The sequence below is a fragment of the Pelobates fuscus genome, chromosome 7, assembly GCF_036172605.1.
Source record: "Pelobates fuscus isolate aPelFus1 chromosome 7, aPelFus1.pri, whole genome shotgun sequence".
Lineage (NCBI taxonomy): Eukaryota > Metazoa > Chordata > Amphibia > Anura > Pelobatidae > Pelobates > Pelobates fuscus.
The window spans coordinates 168,944,777-168,970,518 of record NC_086323.1 but is presented as its reverse complement, the minus strand read 5'-3'; the positions used below and the strand labels follow the sequence as shown (position 1 = coordinate 168,970,518).

The 25,742-nt window shown below is 40.1% G+C and overlaps 2 protein-coding genes across 4 annotated transcripts in view; one reads left to right on the top strand and one right to left on the bottom strand.

The window, feature by feature from the left end:
- Positions 1-18,574, top strand: part of TKT (transketolase) — a 34,518-nt gene extending 15,944 nt beyond the window's left edge. The window contains exons 5-14 of the mRNA XM_063426912.1: positions 5,219-5,410; positions 6,157-6,275; positions 7,700-7,893; positions 8,580-8,744; positions 9,087-9,243; positions 15,416-15,546; positions 16,002-16,085; positions 16,279-16,372; positions 17,074-17,196; positions 18,297-18,574. Coding sequence (XP_063282982.1) covers positions 5,219-5,410; positions 6,157-6,275; positions 7,700-7,893; positions 8,580-8,744; positions 9,087-9,243; positions 15,416-15,546; positions 16,002-16,085; positions 16,279-16,372; positions 17,074-17,196; positions 18,297-18,484 — 1,447 coding nt within the window. The 3' untranslated portion in view covers positions 18,485-18,574. The remainder of the gene's footprint in view (positions 1-5,218; positions 5,411-6,156; positions 6,276-7,699; positions 7,894-8,579; positions 8,745-9,086; positions 9,244-15,415; positions 15,547-16,001; positions 16,086-16,278; positions 16,373-17,073; positions 17,197-18,296) is intronic.
- A 63-nt stretch (positions 18,575-18,637) lies between these two features.
- The window catches only part of TMEM40 (transmembrane protein 40), an 88,445-nt gene continuing 81,340 nt past the window's right edge, over positions 18,638-25,742 (bottom strand). For all 3 annotated transcript variants that reach the window (XM_063426913.1, XM_063426915.1, XM_063426914.1), the window contains 4 exons: positions 23,007-23,078; positions 22,821-22,895; positions 20,145-20,195; positions 18,638-19,287 (listed from right to left, as the gene is read on the bottom strand). In XM_063426913.1, the coding sequence (XP_063282983.1) occupies positions 19,256-19,287; positions 20,145-20,195; positions 22,821-22,895; positions 23,007-23,078 (230 nt within the window). In that variant the 3' untranslated portion in view covers positions 18,638-19,255. The remainder of the gene's footprint in view (positions 19,288-20,144; positions 20,196-22,820; positions 22,896-23,006; positions 23,079-25,742) is intronic.

Below are 25,742 nucleotides of genomic sequence, written 5' to 3'. Positions count from 1 at the left end.
GTAATCTACAAAAAGGAGTTTAGAACCTAGATGTATAAGGTATTTATCAGTTAGGACTGATATGTGACTCTATTTTTTAGTTATTTTTCTTTAGTTTATAAGCAAAACTGTAAAAAAAAAATAATACATTTTAAATTTTTCCATCCCCCCCGTTTTAAACATTTTATCAATACTTAGTGCTGTATTAGGTATACATAAAGGATACGATATATGATATGTATGGGTGCATTTAAAGAGAAACCCGAACAAGCACGTAGCACAAATTCTGGGTTTGGTTTTGGTACAGATTACCTCCGTCCTTAACGATTACGGGATTATATGACTGTCTGTGTAAATCAGCAAAGATGATTACATACGGTAATTCTCTTTGCATTATTACTGGAGCTGAGTCATTGTGACTGTTTAAGTCTAGTAACCCATTCAGTATAATAAACGGTCTCTCATTTCTCTTCAAAGTTAATCAAGTCCAAATACATCTTTCCAATAGAACACAGCAAAGGGCAAATTTACAAACTATGATCTACATTTATGGTTTCCCTAATATTGATATATATATATATATATGTTGAATAACATATAAGACGACAATTTAATGTATTCACTATTTAGTGCACTAACTGTAAAATACAGCAAATTAGCCCAAATACTGTTTGACTCATCTGATTTGGAGAAGTTTTCTGACTGCTATTTTACCTTTTATTTTGGATTTTATATGTCAATTCACCATTTAGTGATTAAACACCAATATGTGCAACTTTCTCCTCATTTCCTTTCTGTCCTACGGTTTATTATTTATTATCTGAGTGAGGCATGGATAACTGCAACAAGCTTTGCCTTAAGACATTTTAACATTTTAATGTTGATGCCTTAATGGTAGAAACGTTGGCGTATGAATTCTGTGCCCATTCTCTTTCCACTCCCTCTGTGCCCCGAATTAAACTCTGGTAGAAATGTCAGTAGCTTCAGCATTAATCCCTAAACAAAGGAATGTGTTGCTGTACTATGGGCAAGGCGTGTGTTTGCTTGTACAGTATTTCATAATGTTAAATATTATTCCCGCCTTTACATCTCCTCAAGTGAACTTTGCTTTAACATTTTAAGATAAGAGCTGATAGGAATGCTGGTATTTGACCACAAACAACAAAGCTGTGTACATTTTCTGCAGCGTACCACAACATTGTGTTATATTACAGTAAAAAAAAGTTCTGTATTGTGCAAATGTTAGTACATACACTGGATTTAACACAGAGAAACTGCCATTTAAACTCCAAATTGGTGCTCCGTTTGGTAACAACTCTTGTTTGAATCATGTGGTAAGGATGAGGGTAGTAAATGGCAGTCATTAACTTTGAGATGTAATAGATGCATCTGCAGCTTATGTTTACCTCAGGAAATTCCATGTTATACTTTATTTTTGTCAATTTGGACTTTAATGTGATTTTGCTACCTGCCTTTGTGATATATTAAAATAATTTTAAAAGATATCTATGGCCAACAGCTGTTACTAAATGAACCCATATATTCACACCTAGTTCATAACCACTTAGATCAGGGATAGGAAACTCTTAGCACTACAGATGTTGTGGACTACATCTTCCATAATGCTCTTATTGCCATAATGCTGGCAAAGCATCATGGGAGATGTAGTCCAAAACATCTGTAGTGCCACAGTATCCATACAACGTGCTTTTCCCCACTCTCCACAGCCCCTATAATCTTTCCACATTCTCTTAACATATTAAATGTGTAGCCTTGTAACAAGATCGTTTTGCATGTTAAACTAAAACAGAAATTATCTGGAATTCAACGTGAATTTCACATTTTACATCAACATTATCAAACTGGAAATATTCTTCATGCTTGCTGTATATTTTGTGGGCTGTTTTGATTAAAAGTTTGAACATTTCTTTGATTTCCCAACAATTCACACTTTGTTGAATAACCCTGAACACTTTCTAAATAACTAGTGTTGCCCTCGATCTGGTCTGAATGCCATCCCACCTACCATCTGCCTTATTTGGCTATTTGAACTCTGCCCTGTCCTCTATTTCAGTGTTGAGCACTGAGCATCATGGTAAAAGTTTTATATTGGGTAAACGTAGTTTGCAAACATTTGTTTCAATCACTTCTACACATGGCCCCTCCATAAGGAGAATGAGATAATGTGGAGACAAAAGTATTTCCCACTCTTCATTAAATACCTTTTGTTACCAGTGAACACAGCTGCTTAGGTGAGACTAATTTGTATTCTATACAGCTTTAGAAAACATACATTTGTCAAGCTTGGTGTGCAGTTTTTATTTTCAATATTGGATTCTAAAAAAAATACTTTCATGCTCAAGTTGATAACAATAAAGTGGGATAGTGTTTTTCCTGGAAGTGGCAGTTCCATGTTCCAACACCCCAGTAAGCACAATTGTAGCAACAAAAAAGTGCTGCACTTTTGTGCTGTGGGGGACTTTGTCGAGCCATGATTCTTTGATCATATTTATGTACGCTCGGGCATTTACAAAAAAATGTACCATATGAGAACATGCAAACTCCGGAATTCCTTAAGCAGTGCTGTGTGTAAGCATGCGCCATTTGTACACGGCAGGGGTTACATTTAGACACCGTGCCCTGTAGGGCATGTAAATGCAGGATGTGGGGAGAACAAAACTAGTGAAAATGTAAAAACAAAAATAATTTTACAACCATTAGATATCTTTAATTAAAAAACCCTTTTCGGGGGCGGAGCTTGACCACCATCCTGCACGGACGCCATGCTTGTGAGCTCCTCAGCGCAAACACCCAAAAACGCAAATAACCCGAAAGTGGGAACCCATACTGACCGCAAAAGTAGCCAGCCACAACGAGCATCGACTCCTGAGGCGATAGATGCCCTTTTTTCAACCAAAGACCCAGCCAAGACGGAAGAGGAGAACTGGGGCCTACCCCGCGTTATCCCTCTCAGGCCTGGAGACGCTGCTCACGCGGCAGGTGAGCGACGACTACCCTCACATCTTACCCGACACCCTGGCCCACATGCCAGCTATGGGCCGCCGCTCACAGAAGAACACGGCGATGGATAACAGGGATATTGGGACTATGTTTCAGCGGCCAGCGCCACCCCAACCCGCTCCTTCAGAGGCTCAGCGGCCTGTCACTACCCCGCGGCCTAACACCTCCACACACTTAGACGAGCAAACTGGGGCTGATAGATCGGTAGCCACTCACCCGATGGCGCCTGCGGAACCCGCCGACTGCACACCGACAACCAGACACGACCTGAAGGTCCTCTTAACGGACTTTCATAAGATACTGGCGAAAGAACTCGCTCCCATAAAAACGGACATGAAAGCAATCACGGACCGGGTACAGACCTCGGAGAGAGATATTGCAGATCTCCAACTACAGGTGACCGAGCTCCAAACTACAGTGCACCAGGTCCGGTCCCAGCACAGGGCCATCACTGCTCAAATCACGGCCATGGAGGACCGTCAACGCCGTACCAACATCAAAGTAAGAGGCATCCCAATGACAGTTACGGTAGACGATCTGCCCCACTATGTCAGACGATTGCTGACTTCCATCCTGTCCCAGACGGTTGCCAAAAAAATAAACATTGCAGGAATTTACCGCCTACCGGGTCCTGCGGGGGCTTCCACCCAGGTGACGAGAGATGTCATTCTTCGATGTGCCACAGCCCATGACAAAATCCTGATAATGACGGCGATTAAGGGGAAAACACCTCTGAGTTTCGAAGAGGCGTCCCTGACATTTTATCAGGACCTCACAAAGGCGACTCTCTTATGGCGTAAAACGCTCACGCCTGTGACCAGCACTCTCCGCTCCGCCAATATGGCCTACAGATGGGGCATGAATGGATCCCTGACAGTGACCCTGAATGGCAGCCCACATACGCTCACCTCGATTGAAGACGCAACTCCGTTCCTGACAGCCCTGGGCCTAAACCACTCACCGGTAAACACACAAGCAAGAGCACCCCACCCCACTTCCATCTGGGACCCGATACACGCACCAGCCTTCATTCCGAGATCGACAGCTGCGGGAGCTGCAGCACCAGGAATCAGCTCGAGTGACGACCCGACCTGAAGGACTATTTGCCAGATTGGCGACCTGCTTGCATGACCTGCTGGTCCTCAACTTATAGGACTGTCTGATTGGGACTTTATATACGGCTCTCAACCGATGATGTTTTATTCTATGATATTATTATCCCTCTCTTCCCCCATCCCAAACTCACCTTTGCGTTACTGTACCCCATTCACATAAATATGGAGACACGACAACCCCCAGGCACCACAACCAAGGCTAGGGTCTCAGCAGTGGCGAATTCCCTCATAACTAGAGAATGTTAATTTACTGCCACGCACAGTCACTGAGGGAACCCTGACCCTCTCCACACACCTCCCCCCCCTCGCTACTCCCTAGGTAAGGAGAAACCAAACCCAATACACCGGGTGACTAGACACCTCACGATCATGAGGCCTTAGCTCACCCCCTATGGGATACCCAGCTCTTAGGCTAACACGACATAAACAGCATGCAACCACACCACACGTAGACATTGGCCCACAAGCTGACCATTACAGTCATGGGTCCCATGACCACAACCCCAGCGTATGGTGCATTCGCGCACTTAGCAGCAAGGATGCATCCCTTCTGAAACCCCATCGTACCACTGACGACCCACCAGCTGCCGAGACTCACACGAACCAAGCCTAGCATGTGAATTAACCGCTTTAGCATAACAAATGTACACAAAATATGGCCCCTCTTTACTGGCTTATCGTCTTAAAAATGTGCAGCACCATCATATGCCACAATTCTCACGCTTTACTGTTTGTAACTGTTGCGGCATGGCAAATATTATGTGTTTAAACCCTGCGCACAAAAACGGAAAAATTATAAAATGAGGCTAACAAATGTCTAGAGATGATGTACATGGTATTGTAATGACCCCGATATGTATGAAACTTTATTGTCTCCACTCTTCTTTTCTGTACCCTCAAACTTTTATGCCTCAATAAAAAAGAGATTTACAAAAAAAAAAAAAAAAACCCTTTTCACTTGCAACTGTGACATTTTAATCATTCCTTTCTGAATCCCAATGTGTATAAAAGTTTTCATTGCAGACATTATCAGTATTATGTCCCATGATATTTTTGTATGATTTAATTGGCTTGCTCTGATAAAGTTGATGTATGTTTTTCAGTTATCGAGTGTTTTGCCTGCTCGGAGATGGTGAGTCCTCAGAGGGTTCCGTTTGGGAAGCCATGGCATTTGCTGGATTTTACAAGCTGGACAATCTGGTGGCCATCTTTGATGTTAACCGCCTGGGTCAAAGTGACCCAGCTCCTCTGCAGCACAAAGTGGACATCTACCAAAAACGCTGTGAGGCTTTCGGGTATGTTGATTAGTGTCCTTGAACTTTTAGCTGATCCCATTATGACCGACCATTTCCCCTCAGGTCCCGAGGAATTTTCCTAATTATAATCTTAAGTAAATATGACTTTTATTTTTGAAAATCTTTCATTTCATTATTTAAATGATATATCTTTTTGATGGGTTTGATCCTGTAGTGATTACTCTATTTTAGTGACAGAGTTGCATGCATTATGTATATATCAGAATAAACAGACAATATCGGTTAGTTTGTAACCACTAACAGCCAAACAACAACCAGAACCTGGTGGTAATGAAAGTGTTTACGTGTCTACCAAGGTAAGTTAGATAGCAAGCAAAACTTAATAGTTTCATCCTTTAAAAATATAAATGGGTACGCTGGATGGGTAGGACATGGGATAGAGAAATGCTTTTATCTTGTACTTATCACACTGTCGCAAAGCTCTTTATATGCTTTAGTACAGCCATGTTTGGTTTTTGGCCGTTATTAAAGATTTCTATCTCAATGCAGCAATCGCTCTGTCTCTCTCTTACCTTCTCTCCCTCCCTCCTGCTAAATTTAACACTAGATGGATGGCTAGATAGTAAATCTGTGTTGATCAGTTCTTTTAATTCTTTTGTTTTTTTAATTGAACTGCATTGCTAACTAATATTTTGGGGCTTGTATGGTGTGGACTTTGCAGAGCAGTTTTCCCTTTTCTAAATATTATACATTCTAACATCTCCTGGTGACTATTTTCATTTCAGATGGCACACAGTAGTTGTGGATGGCCACAGTGTGGAGGAACTGTGCAAAGCCTTTACTCCAGTGAAGAATCAACCTACAGCCATCATTGCCAAGACATTCAAGGGCAAAGGGATTTCAGGTACAGAGAAAATGCTAATTAAACCCCGGTGACAGGTTCTTTAATTACATTTACACATGCATTGCTAAAAATGTTTCTATAGATTAGCAGAATGTTACATCGCAAGAGCATTTCTTGAGCAGTATGTTCCTGTTGCAAGATCAGCAATAAAAAACCCAACAATCAGCAAAACCTATTTGTACATTACATAGGTGTTTGTTACTAAAAACGGAATCCTAGTCAATTAAAAAACAAATTGTTGTGGACTATATCTCCCCTGATTCTTTGCCAGCATTATGGCTGTAAGTGCGTTATGGGAGATATGGCCCACAACATCAATGCCGAGGGACTACTGCTTCCTCTTAAGGATAAGAAGATTTAGCTGACAAAATTCTTTCCTTCAAGGTCACATCTCAATAAGTTGTTTTTTCTTCTTCTATGTGCCACCATTGCCCTGCTTTTAATTACAGGTGGTGCTCACTTTATAACCGTCCTGTTATACGACCGCTCGCACTTACGACCAGCTCTCTAGCGTGGAGATTTGAGGGATTCCCCACATTAGGAGAATTTTCCCCGAATATAGATTTCGGCTATTCCCTGCGCTAGTGAACTGGTCTATGTTCCGGGGAATGCTCGCTAGCGCATCCTCACTTAACGACCAATTCGTTAAACGACCGGGTCGTAAGAACGGAACCCGGTCGGTAAGTGAGGAGTGCCTGTAACAGTATCTCGAATATCTGGTATAATTCTTAAGCCAAGTGTTAGGGCTGAGCTAGGCTTGCTTTATTCATTTTTTTGTAAGAAGTATATATTATTTTACAATGCTCTTTTTTATGGTAATAACGTAGCATATACATTATAAGATACATGCATTTTCCCTCTCACTGTGACTCACAGCTAATCAGAAGACCTGTCTTCAATAAGTCAGCAGAGAGCATACTATTAAAACATTTTTCTCCAGTAATGAGAGAGCCATGTGTTGCCTAAAATGATTGAAGGAAAACCAGTGAAGATTTTCTCTATTGATTTATGTCAACCCAAGCTTATCATGTAGAATCTATTAGGCAGCTCTCATTCACTGCCACTGTGATAATCTCTCAATGATGCATACACCATATGCACTAGAAGATGTAAACACAAGTTATCTCTAAACGTTTATTAAATTTGACCCATTATTGGTGCATTGTAAAAGTCAATTTTGAGCCTAGGACCAGTCAAACCTTATTGAGCCCTGTGTTCTAACAGCTAAATGTTCGGTCCTTGTAGTTGCATTGCTGGTATTAATATGGTTGGTAAAGTAGTGTTATGCACATATGCAAAGTAACACATTTGGTGCAGTAGAAAATATCACTATTTGGGGATCTTGTGCAATCAGTGACCGGTTTCTTGGAGGTTAATCGTATTAGAGAGTTTATGAAAAATGGTGATCCCTATTCTTTCTGCAGGTGTGGAAGATAAGGAAAACTGGCATGGCAAACCCCTTCCTAAAGATTTGGCTGAAAAGTCTATTAAAGAGATCGAGAGTAAAATCAGCAACAAGAAGAAGTTGTCACCTGCTTCCCCGGAGGAAGATGCCCCCGCTGTCAGCATCAAGAACATTAAAATGTCCTCACCACCCAGCTTCAAACTTGGAGAAAAGGTAAGGGAGAGCTCATCGAGCTCAAAAACATACACAATGGGACAGAACACAAAGTAAACTACACCCTTCTAGTGCATACAGAGAAAAAAGATATACTTATGAACAGAATTGTTTGAGAATGTCAAATGTGGAGCCTGAAACAATAAAAAAGTACAACACATAGTGCAGACTGCAAAAATATCTAAATATATGGATAATTAATGGTTGCACTCACAGATTGCAGAGCCGTACCAGGCTCTGTATGCTACGCACAAGGGTGCCTAGATAGGCAAAAGGAATTTGAAGCAGGTGGCCCATATTCGCAGAATATCAGGTCAGTTACTTTGCCCTAAAATTTGAAAATCTCTTTGAATCTACTTTAAATTTAGACTATTCACACTTTAGTTAATAACACTTTAGAGTTTAGGAGACAGGTTCGAAATCTAACTTCTCAAAGAATTAGAATCTAATTAAGAATGAATGAAAGATATAACAGTTTTTTTCATTACACTAGCAATTGCTAATAATTATGCTTTTGTATGGTATATGCCAATTCTATAACTTATTAAACCAAGTATTTGCAATGGTTTTGTCCTGCGAGGGCACATGGAAATACAAAGTTACACAATATTAGACATTTTTGAGCATTTTCATTTTGAATACTTGCAATTGGAAAAAATAAATTGAAATTCTATTTTTCTTTGCAGATTGCCACTCGCAAGGCATATGGTCTCGCCCTTGCCAAGCTGGGCAAGGCAAATAACAGAGTGATTGCTCTGGATGGCGATACCAAAAACTCTACATTTGCCGAGCTTTTCAAGAAGGAATACCCAGATCGCTACATTGAATGCTACATTGCTGAACAAAACATGGTAATTCAGTATTCTGCTTTTGTTTGACTTACAGGTTTTCTGGAAATAAATGTTATACACAAATAGACTTTGCCAAACGGTATTACTGGCATACCGGTAATTAGTGAAGACTAGGCTTGCAGCATAATGAAACATCCCAGATGTTCAAAATGTTGGCAAGAATGTGCTATTTGTGGGAAAGATAAGAGTTATAGATTGTTTTTCCTTTGCCCTAAACTTGCAATTCCCAATTTAATTATCCAAAATTCACAGTTCTGTGAATAAATCCAAACATCTCAAAATATCTATTTTGTCCTTATATCTTTATATAATTTTATATCTAACCTTCTATCTTTGCCATAGGTAAGTGTGGCTGTTGGCTGCACCACTCGGGATCGTACTGTGGCATTTGCCAGTGCATTTGCGACTTTCTTCACTAGAGCATTTGATCAGATTCGTATGGCTGCCATTTCGGAAAGCAACATCAATCTTTGTGGCTCACACTGTGGAGTTTCCATTGGTGAGTGTCTAATAGTTTTGCCAGTGTTAAAACAAGCACGTTCACATTTCTTTTATGTAACAATGAATAAATAAGCCAGTCAATGCAGTTTATTTGTGTTCTGTTACATTTAACCTGGGATTGATAAGTGAGATGCTATTACACAAACTCTTTTCTTTGCCACGGCTAGTAAAATTTGGTGCTGGTATTTTTGTTTGTATGGTATTGGTAAGGTATGACTGTTTCTCCCCTAATTATATTTAAAGGGGCACTCTAAGCACTATGCCAATTTCAGCCTGTGGTGCTGGTGGTGGTAATGTTGCTAGCAGGCTACCGGTGCTCTCCTGAAGTTCTGTAGTAAACTATTTTTGAGTTGCACTTCATTATTAAAGGGTCACCATGCACCATGAAGTTGTCATAGTGCCTCTGGCATTGTCATAGGGACAGTATTTACCAGCCTTCCCTCAGTTCAACCTCCCTTAAATTAAGTTTAAGGCTTTTTTGTTCTTTATTTTTGGCGGGGTGGAGCCCAGACCACCACAGAAAGGGTTATTTTTTTAAATGTAATTTTTTTTTTTTACTTTATTAATCCTTTAACATTGTCACCTGTGTCTAAAATTGGACACTATTGATTGTCTGAGAGCATCACCCCAAACCAGTCAACGCTACACAAACTTGATAAATTGGAAAGGGTCAGCTTCCACTTAAGCACTGCAGTGAATGAAGCCCCAGACTCCAAATGCCTGCGTGACCCTTGGTTTGTTCAAAGAGCTCAAAAAGCAGAACTGGGAGACGGCACCAGTTGCTTGTTAGCATCATAACCACCATTAAAGTGTCCCTTTAAAATAGTAGGATGATAGGCATAGGCAGGGTGGCAGCATACTGTATTCTTGGGGTAATGTGCATAAGTTCTACTTATCTCTTTTCATTTAATGCAGTTGAGGGGTCCTGGCTAGTTAATTCAATATTATTTTGCTAAATGCTCAGATCTCACTACATGTTACTTACTATCTATATTCATTAGTAACAGAGATATTAATGCCGATGATATGTACCAGGGGCAAACAAAACTAGATCCCTGACCAGCTATAACACTACAAATTATTATTGTTTGTCCAGGCTTAACATTGTTTAACATGAGCTGGAGATCAATTGTGGTATACACTAACTTGTCTTGCTATTATTTGTTGTAATTATTTTTTGGAGGGCAATGTGGTGTTGGTGAAATGACAAACCACACTCTTTCTGAAGAATGCCTTCTACTTAGGAAACTATCAGTCTGTTTTGTAACTTGTAATGGTCTTGGTTTCCTAATTCCTAACTTTACGTTTCAGGAAGTTTTGTTGCCACACAAGACCAACATGTTTGTTAAATATTTTTTCTCCTTTTAAATTCTCTCTTAGTGGTGAAATTGTTTATTTACACAGCTCCGTATATGTAGTAAGATCCCTGACACTTCCTCTTCAGAGTTCTAATGAAGATCATCCCTCTTTATGCTTCAGTATCTTAAAAATACTTGTCATCTAGCATTCTTTCCTCTATGAAAATGGCTTAAATTACATCGCATCACCCCTGATATTGGCCTTTGACAGAAATACAAAATATACCAACTGTAGATCATGTAGTGCCAGTGGGGTTTAATATTGGCACTGTAGATATTTGAAATCACCATTCGTAAAACTGCATTATAATTGTTAAAATATACCTATCATGTTACACACATTTTAATAAAACAGAAATACAATAAACTTTACTTATACAATCTAATAGCAGAATTGGAAACAAATTTATAGCAATTTAAATAAATCTATGGAAAGATATGGTCCTTTCTGCAGCTGTCAATCGATTCTCAGCATAGAGGGTTATTCTAAACAAATTAGACATGTCGAAAACTGAGTGACATGGTTGAGCAGGAGAACCCTCTTTCAGATGTTCTCCTGTTTTCAAACACAATAACTACAGTAAGTGCTGTAATTGCCATGATATTGCTGTGTTGGAATGGAGTGACAGTCCTCTGTTCAGACACTGATACGGTGGCAATGAAGCCAACTTGTTGGTGTCACTGGGGACTCGGGGAGTATTGCCTTGCTTGAGCAAGTTCTCCCCAGCAGGGCCAAGAGCACATTAGGAGGGCAGGAGTTTGAAGCTGGATGTTAATCTAGGAGCCACTAGAACATTAAGTGAATCTGTCATTGCAGGTTCTTAAGTAGTGTACGTATTAAATAGCTGCAGCGGCAAGGTTAGCAATCACCTTAATGGATTATAATAGCTCTTCCTTATGACATAACTGGCAACTATAGAAATCTAAACGGTAAAATATGGACATTATATATTCTACAAACATCATATTGTATCGTTTGATAAATCTTTATAGTTTGCATGTTAGTGACACAAACTTCTGTTTCTCTATGTACTGCGCTGCATTGGGTACATTAGCCCAGTCTTAACAAATATCCTTCGTATGTTTTGTTTATATTATGAACGGTCACTAACTAATCAAATGGCTGGTGTCTACGTCCATGTTAGGTGATTCAAATTCAGTAATGTAGGCAATCGTGCGTGTCCCACGTGCCCAGAAAAGGCAAATGTTGGTGCAGGTGTTCTACCACCTTGAGACACACATTCAAATGATCTGCATCAGGTATACACCGTTGATGACACTCAGACAATTTTAAACTTACATTAAAGATTAAGCACATTACATCATAACTCCGGTCATACAAGGCAAAGCCATGGCAAACATTGCCCATAATGAGGAGAAATACAATTATTTAATATTTTTGCATAGGCTTTTCAAATGATTTATCTACAAAACTTCCTATAGACGCTCATGGGGACTTGTTTAGAAAGATCATTTGAAAAGCTTCCCCACACGGATAACATTAAAGCCATAGTTTCATTTCTCTTTGTGTACTCTGTCTGTGCGGACTGCCATGTGCAAAGGTCAGAGGTTAGAACAATGATTGACAAACCGCTAAGATGTAGGTATCCTGTTGCAAAAAACAAAAAAGCCGTACAGATTTCAAAAATTTGTATTGTTTTTTACGCTTTTATTATTGTGGTTTGATGGGAAATAATAAGCATAGCAGTCACAAATACGACTTAAACATTTCTGTTTTAAGAGCAGAAACACACAACATAAAACATAACATTTTAAAATATATTTCTACATTAAATTCTATTTTGCACACATCACAACTCTGTCTCGGTTATATAGTGGAATAAGCGAACATAATTAAAATCCTGGTGTCAGTTCATTTTTAAATAAGACTGTAAGGCACACTGTTAGTCTTCTGACTTATCCAACACGTTTGCCTTTTGAGCAGTTAAATAATTACCGATAAGCCTCACTGCAGACTTTTTGACCCAAATCTACTGGCTGTTTCAGTACTTCTGCTTTGTGATTTCCCCTTATCTTTTAGCTTTCTCCTATTTCTCTTCACTTCCTGTATCTAAACCTGAGAAGATTGGGGATGCCAGGTACATCCGTGTGCCTTACTTTGACATTTGAAGTTGTGAAAAGATTTCTGATTTAACATGTGTGTTTCTAACTAACCTGCTAAATTAATTTCTATGCCTGCTTGTTCCGTTGAATCTAGTGAGCCAGGAAGGCAACTGATAAGGATATTGCTTAGAAATTTATCTTGACTTGTTTACTGGTATTATTTATCCAGTAATGTAGTCTCAGGGTTGTAGGAGTTGGAGTCCTCTCTGACTAACTCATATTCCTTAAATTTATCACATAAAACGGTTTATTCATTTACCTCTGTTCTTCATCTCCCTGTACTTGATGCAAATTTTATATGCATAGTCTGTGTAAATCATAGGTCTAAACATTAAAGGGGTTACTCCAAACATCATAACCAGTACAGCCCAATGGAGTAGTTATGATGTGAGAGGAACCCTTGTCCATTTCCCAGTAATGGGGCAAACCGTGTTGCACTGGTTTGCCTTCGTACCTGGATTTCCAACGGACCTTCTTGCTCTAATGATGTGCATCCGGCTTCTGTAATAGCAGACCACTCTCAACCAATGAATGCAATTCTGGGCATAGGAATATGTACATAATTGATATTCAGGGTTAAACTCTGTATGTACCGCATTTGAAAGTGTAACGATGCATATACAGAGTGTGACGCACCGCCTAGAACCCCGACTGGCTACCTCCATCAGTCGCTGCTGCCTAGTAATCCTTGAGTACCATAAGCACCGCACATGACACCATAACCACTGTAAACCCCACAAACCGCCGCAGCTTGGTTGGGGTCTTGCTGTCCTCCACCCACCCTGGACACAAGACCAGGATCCAGCTTCCAATGGGTAAATCTCTTCTAGTCCAGAGAGCGAAGCAGGCTGCTCTTACAAGAGCAATTGTTGTGATACAAGGGAGTATAGTGATTATAGCAATCCCCAGAGTGAATATAGCTCTTCAATCCCCCAAACATGAGCCTAGACTTGATGAAGGGTAAAACTAATCTGTTTAATTGCAGCCACAACAGGCCTTATATGCAGGTCCCCATGAAAGGGGCACTCACCCCTGGACTGAGAGTAGACTACAATAAAAACATACACACGAATACATTGGCTCTCAGGTCCAGGACACTCCCATACAAAATAGGTCAATCCCTTCCCTGTGCCTGGGAGATAATTGAGTCAAGCACTGTATTAAACTAAATTATCTCCAGGCACAACAAACACACATTTCCAAAACTCCCAAAAGTACCTTAATATATATAAAAAAAAACACAATTGTCCCCTGATAGCCCTGATCTGGGTGAACAACATATCCAAAAATCACCCTGATCGGTTCTGGGGTTCAGGATTTTCCTGCAAGTCATAATTTGACCGTCCGCACTCATGGTCCCATGCTAAAAATAGTTCCATAGAATCGCGGCTCAGTGCTGCTGAGGATAGCCTTGGAACCGCAAAGTCTTCCATGCCAAAAATAGTTCCAGGGCATTCGTGGCTAAGTCCCCCTGATGTCTATTTGTGGTTTTGGCCCATGCGAATGGCCGCCAAGGAGCTAGCGTTTGGTTCTATGCACATGAATGGAAAGTGCCGAACCAGGGGGAATAACATATGGGTCTTTAGTCACTGCCCTGACCCATAATCGGTGGGCAAGAGGCTGGCCAGCAGCCCCCTCCAAGAACACGTGACGAGGCTCAGTTCGTCACAGAGTTTAGGTACCATGACCACAACAAACCACTGCAGTGGTCATGGTGCTTGGAGATGTAGAAGAATTTTCAGCATAAATAAACAGTTATTCACAAAGCACAAAATCTTAGAGAAGTAACGCAGACTGGAAAATTGAGGTACAAATAGTTGATCTTTTTCAAATTTTCCAACTCAACTACAGTCACAGATTGGCCAATGTAGCCTAATTTTTCAATTCAGATTTAGGCCTTAATCTAATATTTTTTGATAAGCTTTTAAAATAATTTGTCTACAGAAGCCATTAAAGTGGACTTAAATATAAACCTACCTGAAATAGCTCCCATGCACATTAAATACATTATATATCACAAAGATACAAGGCGTATTCAGTGTAAAAGAGAGTTATTCACATCTCCTCCTTTCTTGCGCTGCCATCTTCGAGGGTGATACTCTATGTAACATCTACCTCCGGGCCGTCCTTCACTCATACTCTGGTCCACTGTTTTCATTGATTTGACCACCTCCTCAGTGACGCCACCTCCTCAGTGCTGTCATGTCACTCTGTTCCTATCCATCTAAAAGCGCTGGCTAAGGAGTTTCCATAGCCACTGTGGTTGCTATGGATAGGAGATCAGAAGGACTGCCTGTTCGAGAAAAAACTATTTTAAAAAACTGCTAGCACACTGTATAGACAGAATTGTATGCTCAGTCTAACAAGCATTCGTTGTTTGGCATGGCAGATGCCCTTAAAGTCTATGGGAAGTTTTGTAGATAAATCATGTAACAATATTAAATCAGTTGAAAAGTCTATCCAAAAATATTAAATCAAGGCCTTCATTTGCTAAAATTCCTTTTTTTTTAATGAATTATCATGCATGTGTTATTCTTTGGTGCATATTTTAAGGCATGGTTTTTGGGTTCTATTCAGATATAACGGTTTCATGAATGGGTTTAAGAATTTTAACTTAACTTAACTTAAAATGAAATCCACCTCTTTGCAAATGTTTTTTTTTTTTTACCCCATTGTCATTTGTTTCAGGGGAGGATGGGGCATCTCAAATGGGTTTGGAAGATATCGCTCTGTTTCGAACTATTCCCACTGCAACAGTATTTTACCCAAGTGATGCGGTTTCTACAGAAAAAGCTGTAGAACTGGCTGCAAACACAAAGGTAAATCCTTCCGATTAGTAACACCCAGAGTTTAAAATGGTCCAAATTTGAAGTTTCATTAAGCATTGTCATTATTTGTGGTTAATTGTATGACACTGCATGTAGTCTTAGAAACATTAGAGGTTCTTTAGAAATAGCAATGTGTTTCCAAGTGTTGCGATCACCAGGAACATTCCACTGTTCTATGAGAACATTAATAAAACCCTCATATCATCATAGAGACATTTTCCCAAATATTATAAACCATCCTACGAGTTGATCCCAACAGATGAATGTGTAGGAATGACGAATCAGTGTGAATGGTACATCCTTAGGGAATAATGTTTGAGGTTCACATGAACTATTCCAAACAACAAATAGTAAATCATTCTGAGATTTAATGGGTTAGACAAGCCCCGATAGTTTTATAATTTAAATAAATAAATCTATATATTTTTTTCTTGTTTGTGAAACAGGGAATATGCTTTATAAGGACAAGTCGCCCTGAAAATGCAGTTATTTACAGCAGCAATGAGGAATTCAAAGTAGGACAAGCAAAGGTTAGTATGATGGTTATGTGGGCACCGCAGGACTTCTGGAGGTAAAGGGGTTTCTGTGCCTTTGAATTGTTATTTTCTTTTTCCATGTAGAGAAATTTACAACAACATGTATTCATTTTGGGGGGAAAGGTACAAAATTGAGTAATTTTACTTATTTCCGTGTCTCATTGTGTTTGTTCCTCTCCTGCGTTAGGTGGTTGCACACAGCAAGGATGATCAAGTAACGGTTATTGGTGCTGCTGTTACGCTTCACGAGGCCCTGGCTGCAGCTGAGCAGCTTAAAAAAGGTAAAATAATGTTTCAAAAACAATCTTAAGGGGGTTATGTATGAAAGGTTTTGTGTTTTAAAAAGAAGTCTAAAATACTAGAAGTGGTGCAGTCACCACACAATCCAGTGGAATCAGCAGATATTAAATTAGGGGCTATGCCACTTTTTGATATATTGAACAACAATGTTCAGATCCCTTTTTATACATAATTACCCAAGTTTGTTATATTGATGTGTACGTGTTAAGTGTGGAAGTGTAGTACTGTGGTTTGCTACACGTTGTCATATTCTGGGGTTTCTCCAGGCCTTTTTTTTCTTATCTTGATAACAAGCATATGCTCTGATTAGTCTACATTTTATTTTGGATGGGTGACACACTTGACTTTACTTCCTCCTTTTCCTCTTTTTCTTTTCTTCAAATTATTATTTATTGTTCATAAAGGGCCAACATAAGTACATTTAAGATTTATATATTTTTCTCAGTTGTAAATTTAAGGAAACAAATGCTGTTTATACATGAATTGTTTTCATAAAACTGCAAATTACAGTAAATGGAAATCCATATGAAGGCTAAAATAGTCAAGCTGTGACCGAAACAGAGTTGGAAAATTTTCCGGATCAGTAATTTTTGCCAAGATTTTCCAATTAAGATTGTATTTCACTACAGTCTGGTCTTTAATGAATATACCTCTAAATATCTCTTGCATTCTATTCTCACAGAAAATATTCATATCCGAATCATTGATCTATTCACCATCAAACCACTGGACAGAAAGACTATCCTTGAGAACGCCAAGGCAACCAAGGGACGGATCATTACTGTGGAGGATCACTACCGTGAGGGTGAGTGGAGGTTAACGCAGGCGCCCAGCGGGAAGTTACTTTAGGAAGGTGCCAGGATACTCCCAGCACCATAACCACCATAGTGGCTGCAGTGATTATGGTGCTTGGTGTGTTCTTTTATGCTATTATAGAAGGGCCTGACTCTGGTCCCCCCACCTATGCCTGGCAGGTTTCAATTGCCTCTAGTGAATGTCTGCTTAGTGGTGGGATGGAAGATATCTTGTCCCCCTTATCGCCCATCCAAGCTTGTAAGGTAGCTACAGCTGTTAATCGTTTAATATTCCATCTTCGATAAAATAGGAACCTACCAGTAGTACCCCTCCCACGCATGCCCTGCATGTTTCTAAAAAACAAAACACAGACATTGAACAGACAGCGCCTACTCAGCTGTTATTAACCCTTCACATTAACATGAAGATAATTAATCATTTTATGTGGGAAGGACTTGACTGTCATGCTTCCTCTACTACTACCTTAACCAAGACAAGTAATTAGAGTGGGCATCTGCCTACCTTTTGGGATTAGGATTTGTGGCATGATATTTACTGTTCCCCGAAACTGATACATTTGTGCTTATTACAAAGTGTTTGGCAGAATTGTTGCCGAAGCATTTTTTTCTACAATAGGTTGCATCTAACCATTCCTGATTTTAATATAAAGTTTATTTTATATTTGATTTATTTAGTGTATGATTAATTGGAGCGCATATACTTTGTTTGTTGAGCATTAGGACTCTTAGGAGGGGTTAAGTATATATAAAAAAAAAAGAATCGTGCTCTTTGATCTCTCTGTAACCCTCCACCCATGCTGAGTGGGTGAGGGGTTAATGATATTTGGGCAATATTAGTGAATTGAAAACCAGCTTTGGTAATATTAAGCTAAAATGCTAAAGTTAGGAACATCTGGGCCTAAATATTAAAATTAGCTTTTTAAATCCATAGTTTAGTGAGCACACTTTAAATGAGGCAGTGGTTTAAAGTAAGAGAAGAGTCTTCATGTTAATTGTCCCATAATCATATTTCCCAGAGCTGTGGTAGCGGAAGATGTAAACATTTTATGAAGGGATTAATGGTTACGTGGTTTTCTTTCTCTATATCCAGGAGGGATTGGAGAAGCAGTATCGGCTGCAGTGGTCGGTGAGCCGGGTATCACAGTCAAATCCCTGGCAGTGTCTCACGTGCCCCGCAGTGGTAAACCTGCTGAGTTACTCAGGATGTTTGGCATTGACAAGGATGCCATTGTGGAGGCAGTCAAAGCTGCCGTATCCCAGACAACCAACTCTGTTTAGACCCCGGCGGCTTTCCACAGACAGAGGAGGGCCTTTTACTGTAACCATATAATCACCTTTTTATTTCATTAAAAAACAGATTCAGTTCCACTCTTTGCCTCCATTTTTAAGTTACGTTTCTTTTGAACATAATATAAGTTCAATAAACTGCAAGTTTGGTGTTAATACTGGGAACAGTCTTTATTACATTGGTAGAAAAATACATTATAGTTAACATTTTATTTTAACAGATCTACAACTCTAAAGCAGTTCACGTTATATTTAATACGCTCCGATTTAGTGTGGATGTATACTTGAACGCTCAATGCGCAGTATATTGCATTTCAAGTAAGACAGAAGGAATGTGACATCTTACTATATGATTAGTGGATTGGCAGGAGTATATACTATTGGTTAATAAGGCTGGGTAAAAAGTGTATTTGATAAGTGGGAACTTTCTGCCTAGACCTAATTGGCACCCAATGAACACTGACAATTAAAGAATTGGAGCAGGGGTGAGCAATATTTGGTCAGTTTGTGCAATTGGATTGAATAGTACAACAGATAAACCATAGAGACATATATTTCAACATATTTTTGAGCACAGGTCTGTTCAAAGTGGCACGTTGATAAAGTTCCAGGTCAGGCTGCCTGCTGTGGATGTGAAACCGTTCTGGTTGCTAAAAGGTTAAGGCATACAATACTGTTTGTTGCCTTTTTGTGCAAATTCTTCACATTTACAGATTTTCTGCTTATGTCTTATACTACGAACTCCTGAATTGAAATTCTTTGCTATTTCCGTTTTGGCCAAGATGGTAAACCTGCTAAATTAAAAAAAACAAAAAAAAAACAAAATGACAACAAAATACAAACCTTTTCTCCAGTCAGGGACTGATTGATATTTGTTCAACACATTGGCTCATTTTACTGGAATTGGATCATTTTGCTCCACAGTTATATAGATACTTTTCACTGTCTGCTTACAGGAACAGTCCAAGCACCATAAAACCTATAGCCTGCTAGAGTGGTTATGGTGGCAGGAGTGCACAGTTTGACAATTTATCTATGGCCCACCCGCAGCTTCATCTGACACATCCAGTCTTCTCCAGTATGAAATTCTAGAGTGGAAGCTGGACCATGCTCACGGTCTGTGTCAGCTGAGCGCTCACAGATAATTAGATAATTGCTCTCGGCAATGTTTTATTTTACAGACATCTTGCATCTGCAGAAAAAGACCAAATGCAGCGGGATATTGCATTGGGTGCCTGGCGGTAACCATGATAACATGTCAAATTTCACTAAAACAGTTTAATATGTCACTGTGGGATAGCACTAGGGCACTCCTGGCTCCATAACCACTACAGTGGTGCTAGGACTGTTCCTTTAAAAACACATTCATGCACAGTTTCTGCTTTAGAGAGTCACTAGATAGAAAATTACAGATTTTAGGACAAAACAGCTGAGCCAAAGGATCATTCTCTCTCCCTTCCGACCCCCCACGCTAAAATAAAACTCATTCTACTGATGATAAGAGTAAAAACATTGTGGTGTATATAGACATTATTCAGAAACAAGGTTTTTAACAGGGTGGTTACAGAGAAAATCTTTCCTTCAAAAAGTTTGTCAATGCTTTTTGGTTCTCACAATAAATAAATAAATTAGGAGTTCTGCCCAAACTTACCAGGCAGTTTGACAGTTTGGAGGTAATCAAGGATTCTACGGATTTGTTCAACTAAAAACAAACAAAAAAAAAGTAATATATTACAATGTTCAAAATGGTTGTTGATGTTTAATGATGAGTAAAATTATGGTCATTAGCCATTTGCAATGTGTTGGGCACATCTGATAACCCAAGACTTTGTTGGGGTCTTGAACAGGAAATAATTTTCCTACAGATTCAGACTTTATTACTGAACTCACAATCAAGTTGATGCATTTAGATCAACTTGTCTGGTTTTCAAGCTGTATATTTTGATAAGCAAACAAAACAAAATCTGGAGACATTCAAGGTCAAACTTCATAATATTCTAAACGTACATTTGACCGTTAAATGTCTGAGCTCTAAAATTTGGTAAACTGCTGCCGAACAACAAATGGCTTACACAATAAAAACAACTGTAGTCATTAACACTACTGTTCCCATGTTTCTCCCAATGAAAAATATTACACAATAACGAATTCTGCAACATCACAATGGGCAGGACCTTTATCATTCAATCCACCAGAAAATTGAGGGTGAGGAGCATTCCCAAGAAAGGTTTAATAATCAATAGAAAACACAAGGAGGGGTTTAGCGTAAAATGGATACTGGTGAAATGAAGATGGCGGCTCAAGAACCCAGTCCAGGGACTCTCTTTTCTGATATAATCGGAGATGCTAATAGGGAGATGGGGGAGTAGTGCCTTGATGTGTCCTCAGATGGTATACGGAACAAGGAGAATGGAATAGTGGGGATCATACCACTTAACACTATTTAAAGAGTCGTTAAGGAAGTTGCATCACATGTGAGTGCAATTCTATTCACTTATATAATTGTCCCATGCTATTTTGATCTACTACACTATATAGTTATTTATTTTCTCTTACGAGTCAAATATTTGAGGGAACACTTATAGATGGGAGGGGGGGTGGGTGGGAGGTAGGGGTTGGGTTGAAACCTAATTGTGAAGTGTGTCCCAGTATGGAACTAGTCGATAACTGTCGATTGATACAAATATTAAGGTAGAATAGATTGTTTACTAGGTAAATATTTAAATAATGTACATGAAATGACAAATCGTTAAAAGTAAATTTTGGTGATAGTAAACAAATATAACTTAAGTTGCTCAAATAAATAACTGTTCTGGAGTCCCTATAGATAGTCAATAAGGGGCTGACTGCTTAAAATGTCAATACTATATAGTCAAGTCTGTATGAACAAAAATATTGTTGATGCACAGATTATCGTCCGAAGGGTTCATAGTACAGTCTTGGAAAACATTTAGTAGTACTGTTTGGTTTATAATGTCAAAGGAGCGTCGTTTTTAAAACTCAATATACAGTGCAGGTCAGCAGCATAGTATCTAAATTAGACAAGTTGTTGTTGCATTTACATTAATTAAAGCTTTTTTGGTTTTTAATTTTATCATTTTTTCTTACGAATATTTACCTGGTAAGCAATCGCTACTACCTTAATATTTGTATCAATCGACAGTTATCAACTAGTTCCATACTGGGACACACTTCACGATTAAAGGACCACTATAGTGCCAGGAAAACAAACTCGTTTTCATGGAACTATGTAGTCATTTGGTCCCCCTTCCCGCTGGGCTGAAGGGGTTAAAACCCCTTAAGCCACTTACCTTAATCCAGCGCAGGGCTCCCTCTGTGCTGGTGACCTCTTCTCCCCCTCCGACATCAGCTCCCAAATGGAGCCGAATGCGCATGCGCGGCCAGAGCTGCGCGCGCTTCCAAACCGCCCATAGGAAAGCATTACTTAATGCTTTTCTATGGACATCTGCGTGCTCATGCAATTTTCACATTGAGCGTCGCGGAAGCGCCTCTAGCAGCTGTCAGGAAGACAGCCACTAGAGGCTGGATTAACCCTACAATGTAAACATAGCAGTTTCTCTGAGCTGCAGGGTTAAAACCTGGGGGTCCTGGCACCCAGACCACTTAATTGAGCTGAAGTGGTCTGGGTGACTATAGTGGTCCTTTAAGTCTTACAACACTATATAGTGTTTTATTCTGTTTTTACTTCATACATTGGACCATCCACCTGGACCAAGAGGTATACTACATATCCTCAAGCGCATCAAATTAAAGCTATCCTACAGCTGACCTTGTAAGTGCTTTTTTTTATTTTAATACAATATTCAATTCAATTAATCAGCTACACTTTATTGACCCATATACCATCGGTCACATCAGAGCTCTACTCACAACTCTCTACAAGCATCTCATAATAATAAATGTTTAAAGGGACACTCCAGACCCTTAACCCCTTAAGGACCAAACTTCTGGAATAAAAGGGAATCATGACGTGTCACACACGTCATGTGTCCTTAAGGGGTTAAAGCACTCCTGCTTTATTTTTCATTTTACAAAAGTGGAGATTTAAATAGAAATTGGCACTTTTATAAATCAACAGACTTACACCCCCATGGCTGTCAGTCGACAACCGGGATGTTACTTCCTGGCAGTTTCTCATATTTGGGGTAGCTTAGCATTTTAAATCATTTTCAAAAAAATTCTAAAAAGAATTAAAGAACACTAAAGTCATACTCTGCATATGATAATAAAGAATACACACATATTTCAATATAAAAAGGAAGACTCAATAAAAAAATTAAAAACAAAAAACAACAAAACTCCTTACTTAAACCAAAATAGATTGCGATGGTCTCTATCGTTGCAAAGCAAATAAGACCAATGCCTGCTGATATTGTCCAATCTGGAAAACAAAAAGCCAACAGTCACACGTGTTGTAGATTGATCTCTCTCTCAAACAACATGATGGCACAGAATGGAATCCATTGAGGGAACACTAAGTAAATGTATTTACCTGCGTAGCTATAAGAACAGATGAGGGTTGCTCCAATTGAAAAGCAGATAACGATAAAATGGAAGAACTCATCTAGGGGAAAAACATTTTTGAAAAAGTTAACAAGATGATGTAAGTTTCAGGGATGGAATTAACTACACAATGAAGGTTGGTGAAATTTAAACCGATATGATTTTTGACAAATATAAGAACAGAAAATAGACAACAGAATGTAACAATCAACACAAATCATTAACATGTAATAGTACAAAGAATTAGCGGGAATTTTTTATGTATGGAGATTGTTGAATTTATATTACTATTTTAACCTGAGAGGTCCCTGATGAAGTTCTGATTGAACGAAACGCGTTGGACCAGTGCCTTTTATTTTATCTAAGAATAAATATATTTTTTCTACCATACTCATTGTTCCTGCTCTCCTTTTTGGTTTCCGGATTTTCCATATCCATTACATCCAGTGGATTCAGTGTGTGACCCCCCTACAGGAGTAGGTGGTGGCAATTTCAAAGTGAATTTCCTACCTACATCTTGTGAGTGTACTCGAGAACGTGTCTGTGATTGCATATTTGTAACAGTCTTCACTATGTTTTATTAATTTTTTATAGGTTTAGACAGCGTCTTCCCCTATCTGTGTATCCAATAGTACAAAGAAGTCAACTCTTTGAGCAATGTCACAACTCAAAGACACAGTGGGCACAGTTGGCAAATCTGCAATATTGCATTGCATACAGGCTTGAGGTGCCCCAACAGCATTCCTCAATGCTCATCATCATGTATGAAAATTGGGGTACTTGTAGAGACATGCACAATTTTTTTAATAGATAGATTTACACGGTAGCTATGTCAATTAATGCTAGAGAGGGTAGTTAACGTTAAGATAGTAACTTTGCTAAAACAGAGGTTAGTGTGCCACTGGCTGGTGCCTTGGAGGCGTATTAAGTTACCAAGCAGACAGCAGTGTTGGAAAACGCTATTGCATAGTGTGCTCAGTTTCAGGAGTGCTGTCTGAGTTGAGTGGTAGATTGTGCAGTGCTTTGCAATCCCCCTAGTTGGGGTGCGTGGGGTTTAGCGCACAAGAAATACGGTATGACAAACTTGCAGGAGGGTGCCCTAGTATTAACTGCAATTGGTCCGCAAACGCGGATTCACTAAAATACCAAGCTTTACCAAAATAGAAGGCCTCTCACAGCGCTGCCTAAGATGGGGCATCTAGCTAAAACGGGTAGAATAAATGGAGCACACTAAGGAATACTAGGTAAACTACAGATAGCACTATGCCAACATTAGGTTACTTTACAGTCCCGGAGCGTGGACTAGGTTGGTGCCACTTGGTTAGAGTCACTCAGCCTATGTCGGCTGTCGGTTTGGTCAGGGTATAGATGCTAGGAGGGTCCCAGGATTCTGCAGGCCAATTTTCAGGCCAGCAACTTTGATCCACGAACTCGGGGGCTCAAAGAGTCCAAGTCCAGCCTCATGTTGGAGAGACAGGAGGCCCTGGTGTTGTGTCTCCGCTGGTGGCGGGCAGTCTCCTTCCTGTGTGGTCGATGCGTCAGGGTCTTGACCTTAGTAGCCTTTGGCACAGGTGGGTCCAAATCAGGGTTTCCTTGTGTTTGGGACATTAGAGCGCCCGGAGGTGTCCCACCACCTCCAGTCCGTGTTCCGTTCCTGGACTCCAGTGCAGGCTGATGTAGTGTAGCAATCACCTGCCTTGCCTCCAGGGTGGCCCAAAAGTGCTCAAAAACTTTGTCTAGTCGCTGTAGGGCTCTGTCGATGAAGTCGGGTTGCGGCTTCCCTTGACGCGTGCGTGGTGCCTTGCTGACTACTGAGTCTGCCGCCATCTTGACTGAGGAAGTTGCAGAATGTGCAGTCTCAGGGTTTGTGTCGCAGAGGCTCGTTAGTGTAGCAGGCCAGCCAGTGTGGACCAGGATAACCCCCACCGGTCCAAAGGGGAGGGGAATGGGGGGGAATGGAGCTGTTGCTTGTCCCGCGGATGCTCAGTGCTGCACGGTACAGGCAAGCGGCTGTCTCGCCTGTCCAATGTGCTCACTAGGCCTCACAAGCTCCACCAGGGTTTGCAGAGGGAGTCGCTTCCAGAGATGCTCAGGTGGGCTTAAGACACAGGTAAGTCTCGCATTAAGGGCTTCAGGGCGAACTGGAACTTGCTTTGTGGGCTCAAGATAGGGGCTTAAAGCAGCCCCCCCCCCCCCCCCCCCCCGCTCTACTATTTTGAGTTGGACACATTACGGCACTTTACAATCCAGTGTTGGCAACTTATCAACGTTTTCTGACTTTTGATCAGAATCTCACAAAACCTTCCTTCAGAAGCCAGAAAACATAACAAGCCAAAATAGTGATTTATTCAATAATCCCATAATTGTCGAGCTAGTTAGGCAGATATCACAAGGTTAAAGGGTCACTGCAGCTCACAGTTTTTCCGTTATGATGCAAGCAGTGCCCTGACACCATACCCAGGTAATAAGGCTGTTTTGCAATGGTTTGCCTCTTACCTGGGTTCTATTGAGTGCCAAGTCTTCTTTCATTTTGGCATCTGGGTGCCGATCCTCATGGTCAGCAGAGCACTCTCAGCCAATGAATGACTTAAAACCCAACCACCATCACCACATCAAAACACTGAAGCAGTTATGGTTTAGAGCTGGGGTCTGCAACCTACGGCACGTGTGCCATACATGGCACTCTAGGTGCTTTTAAACAGCACTCAAGGCTGCCAAAGCTAAG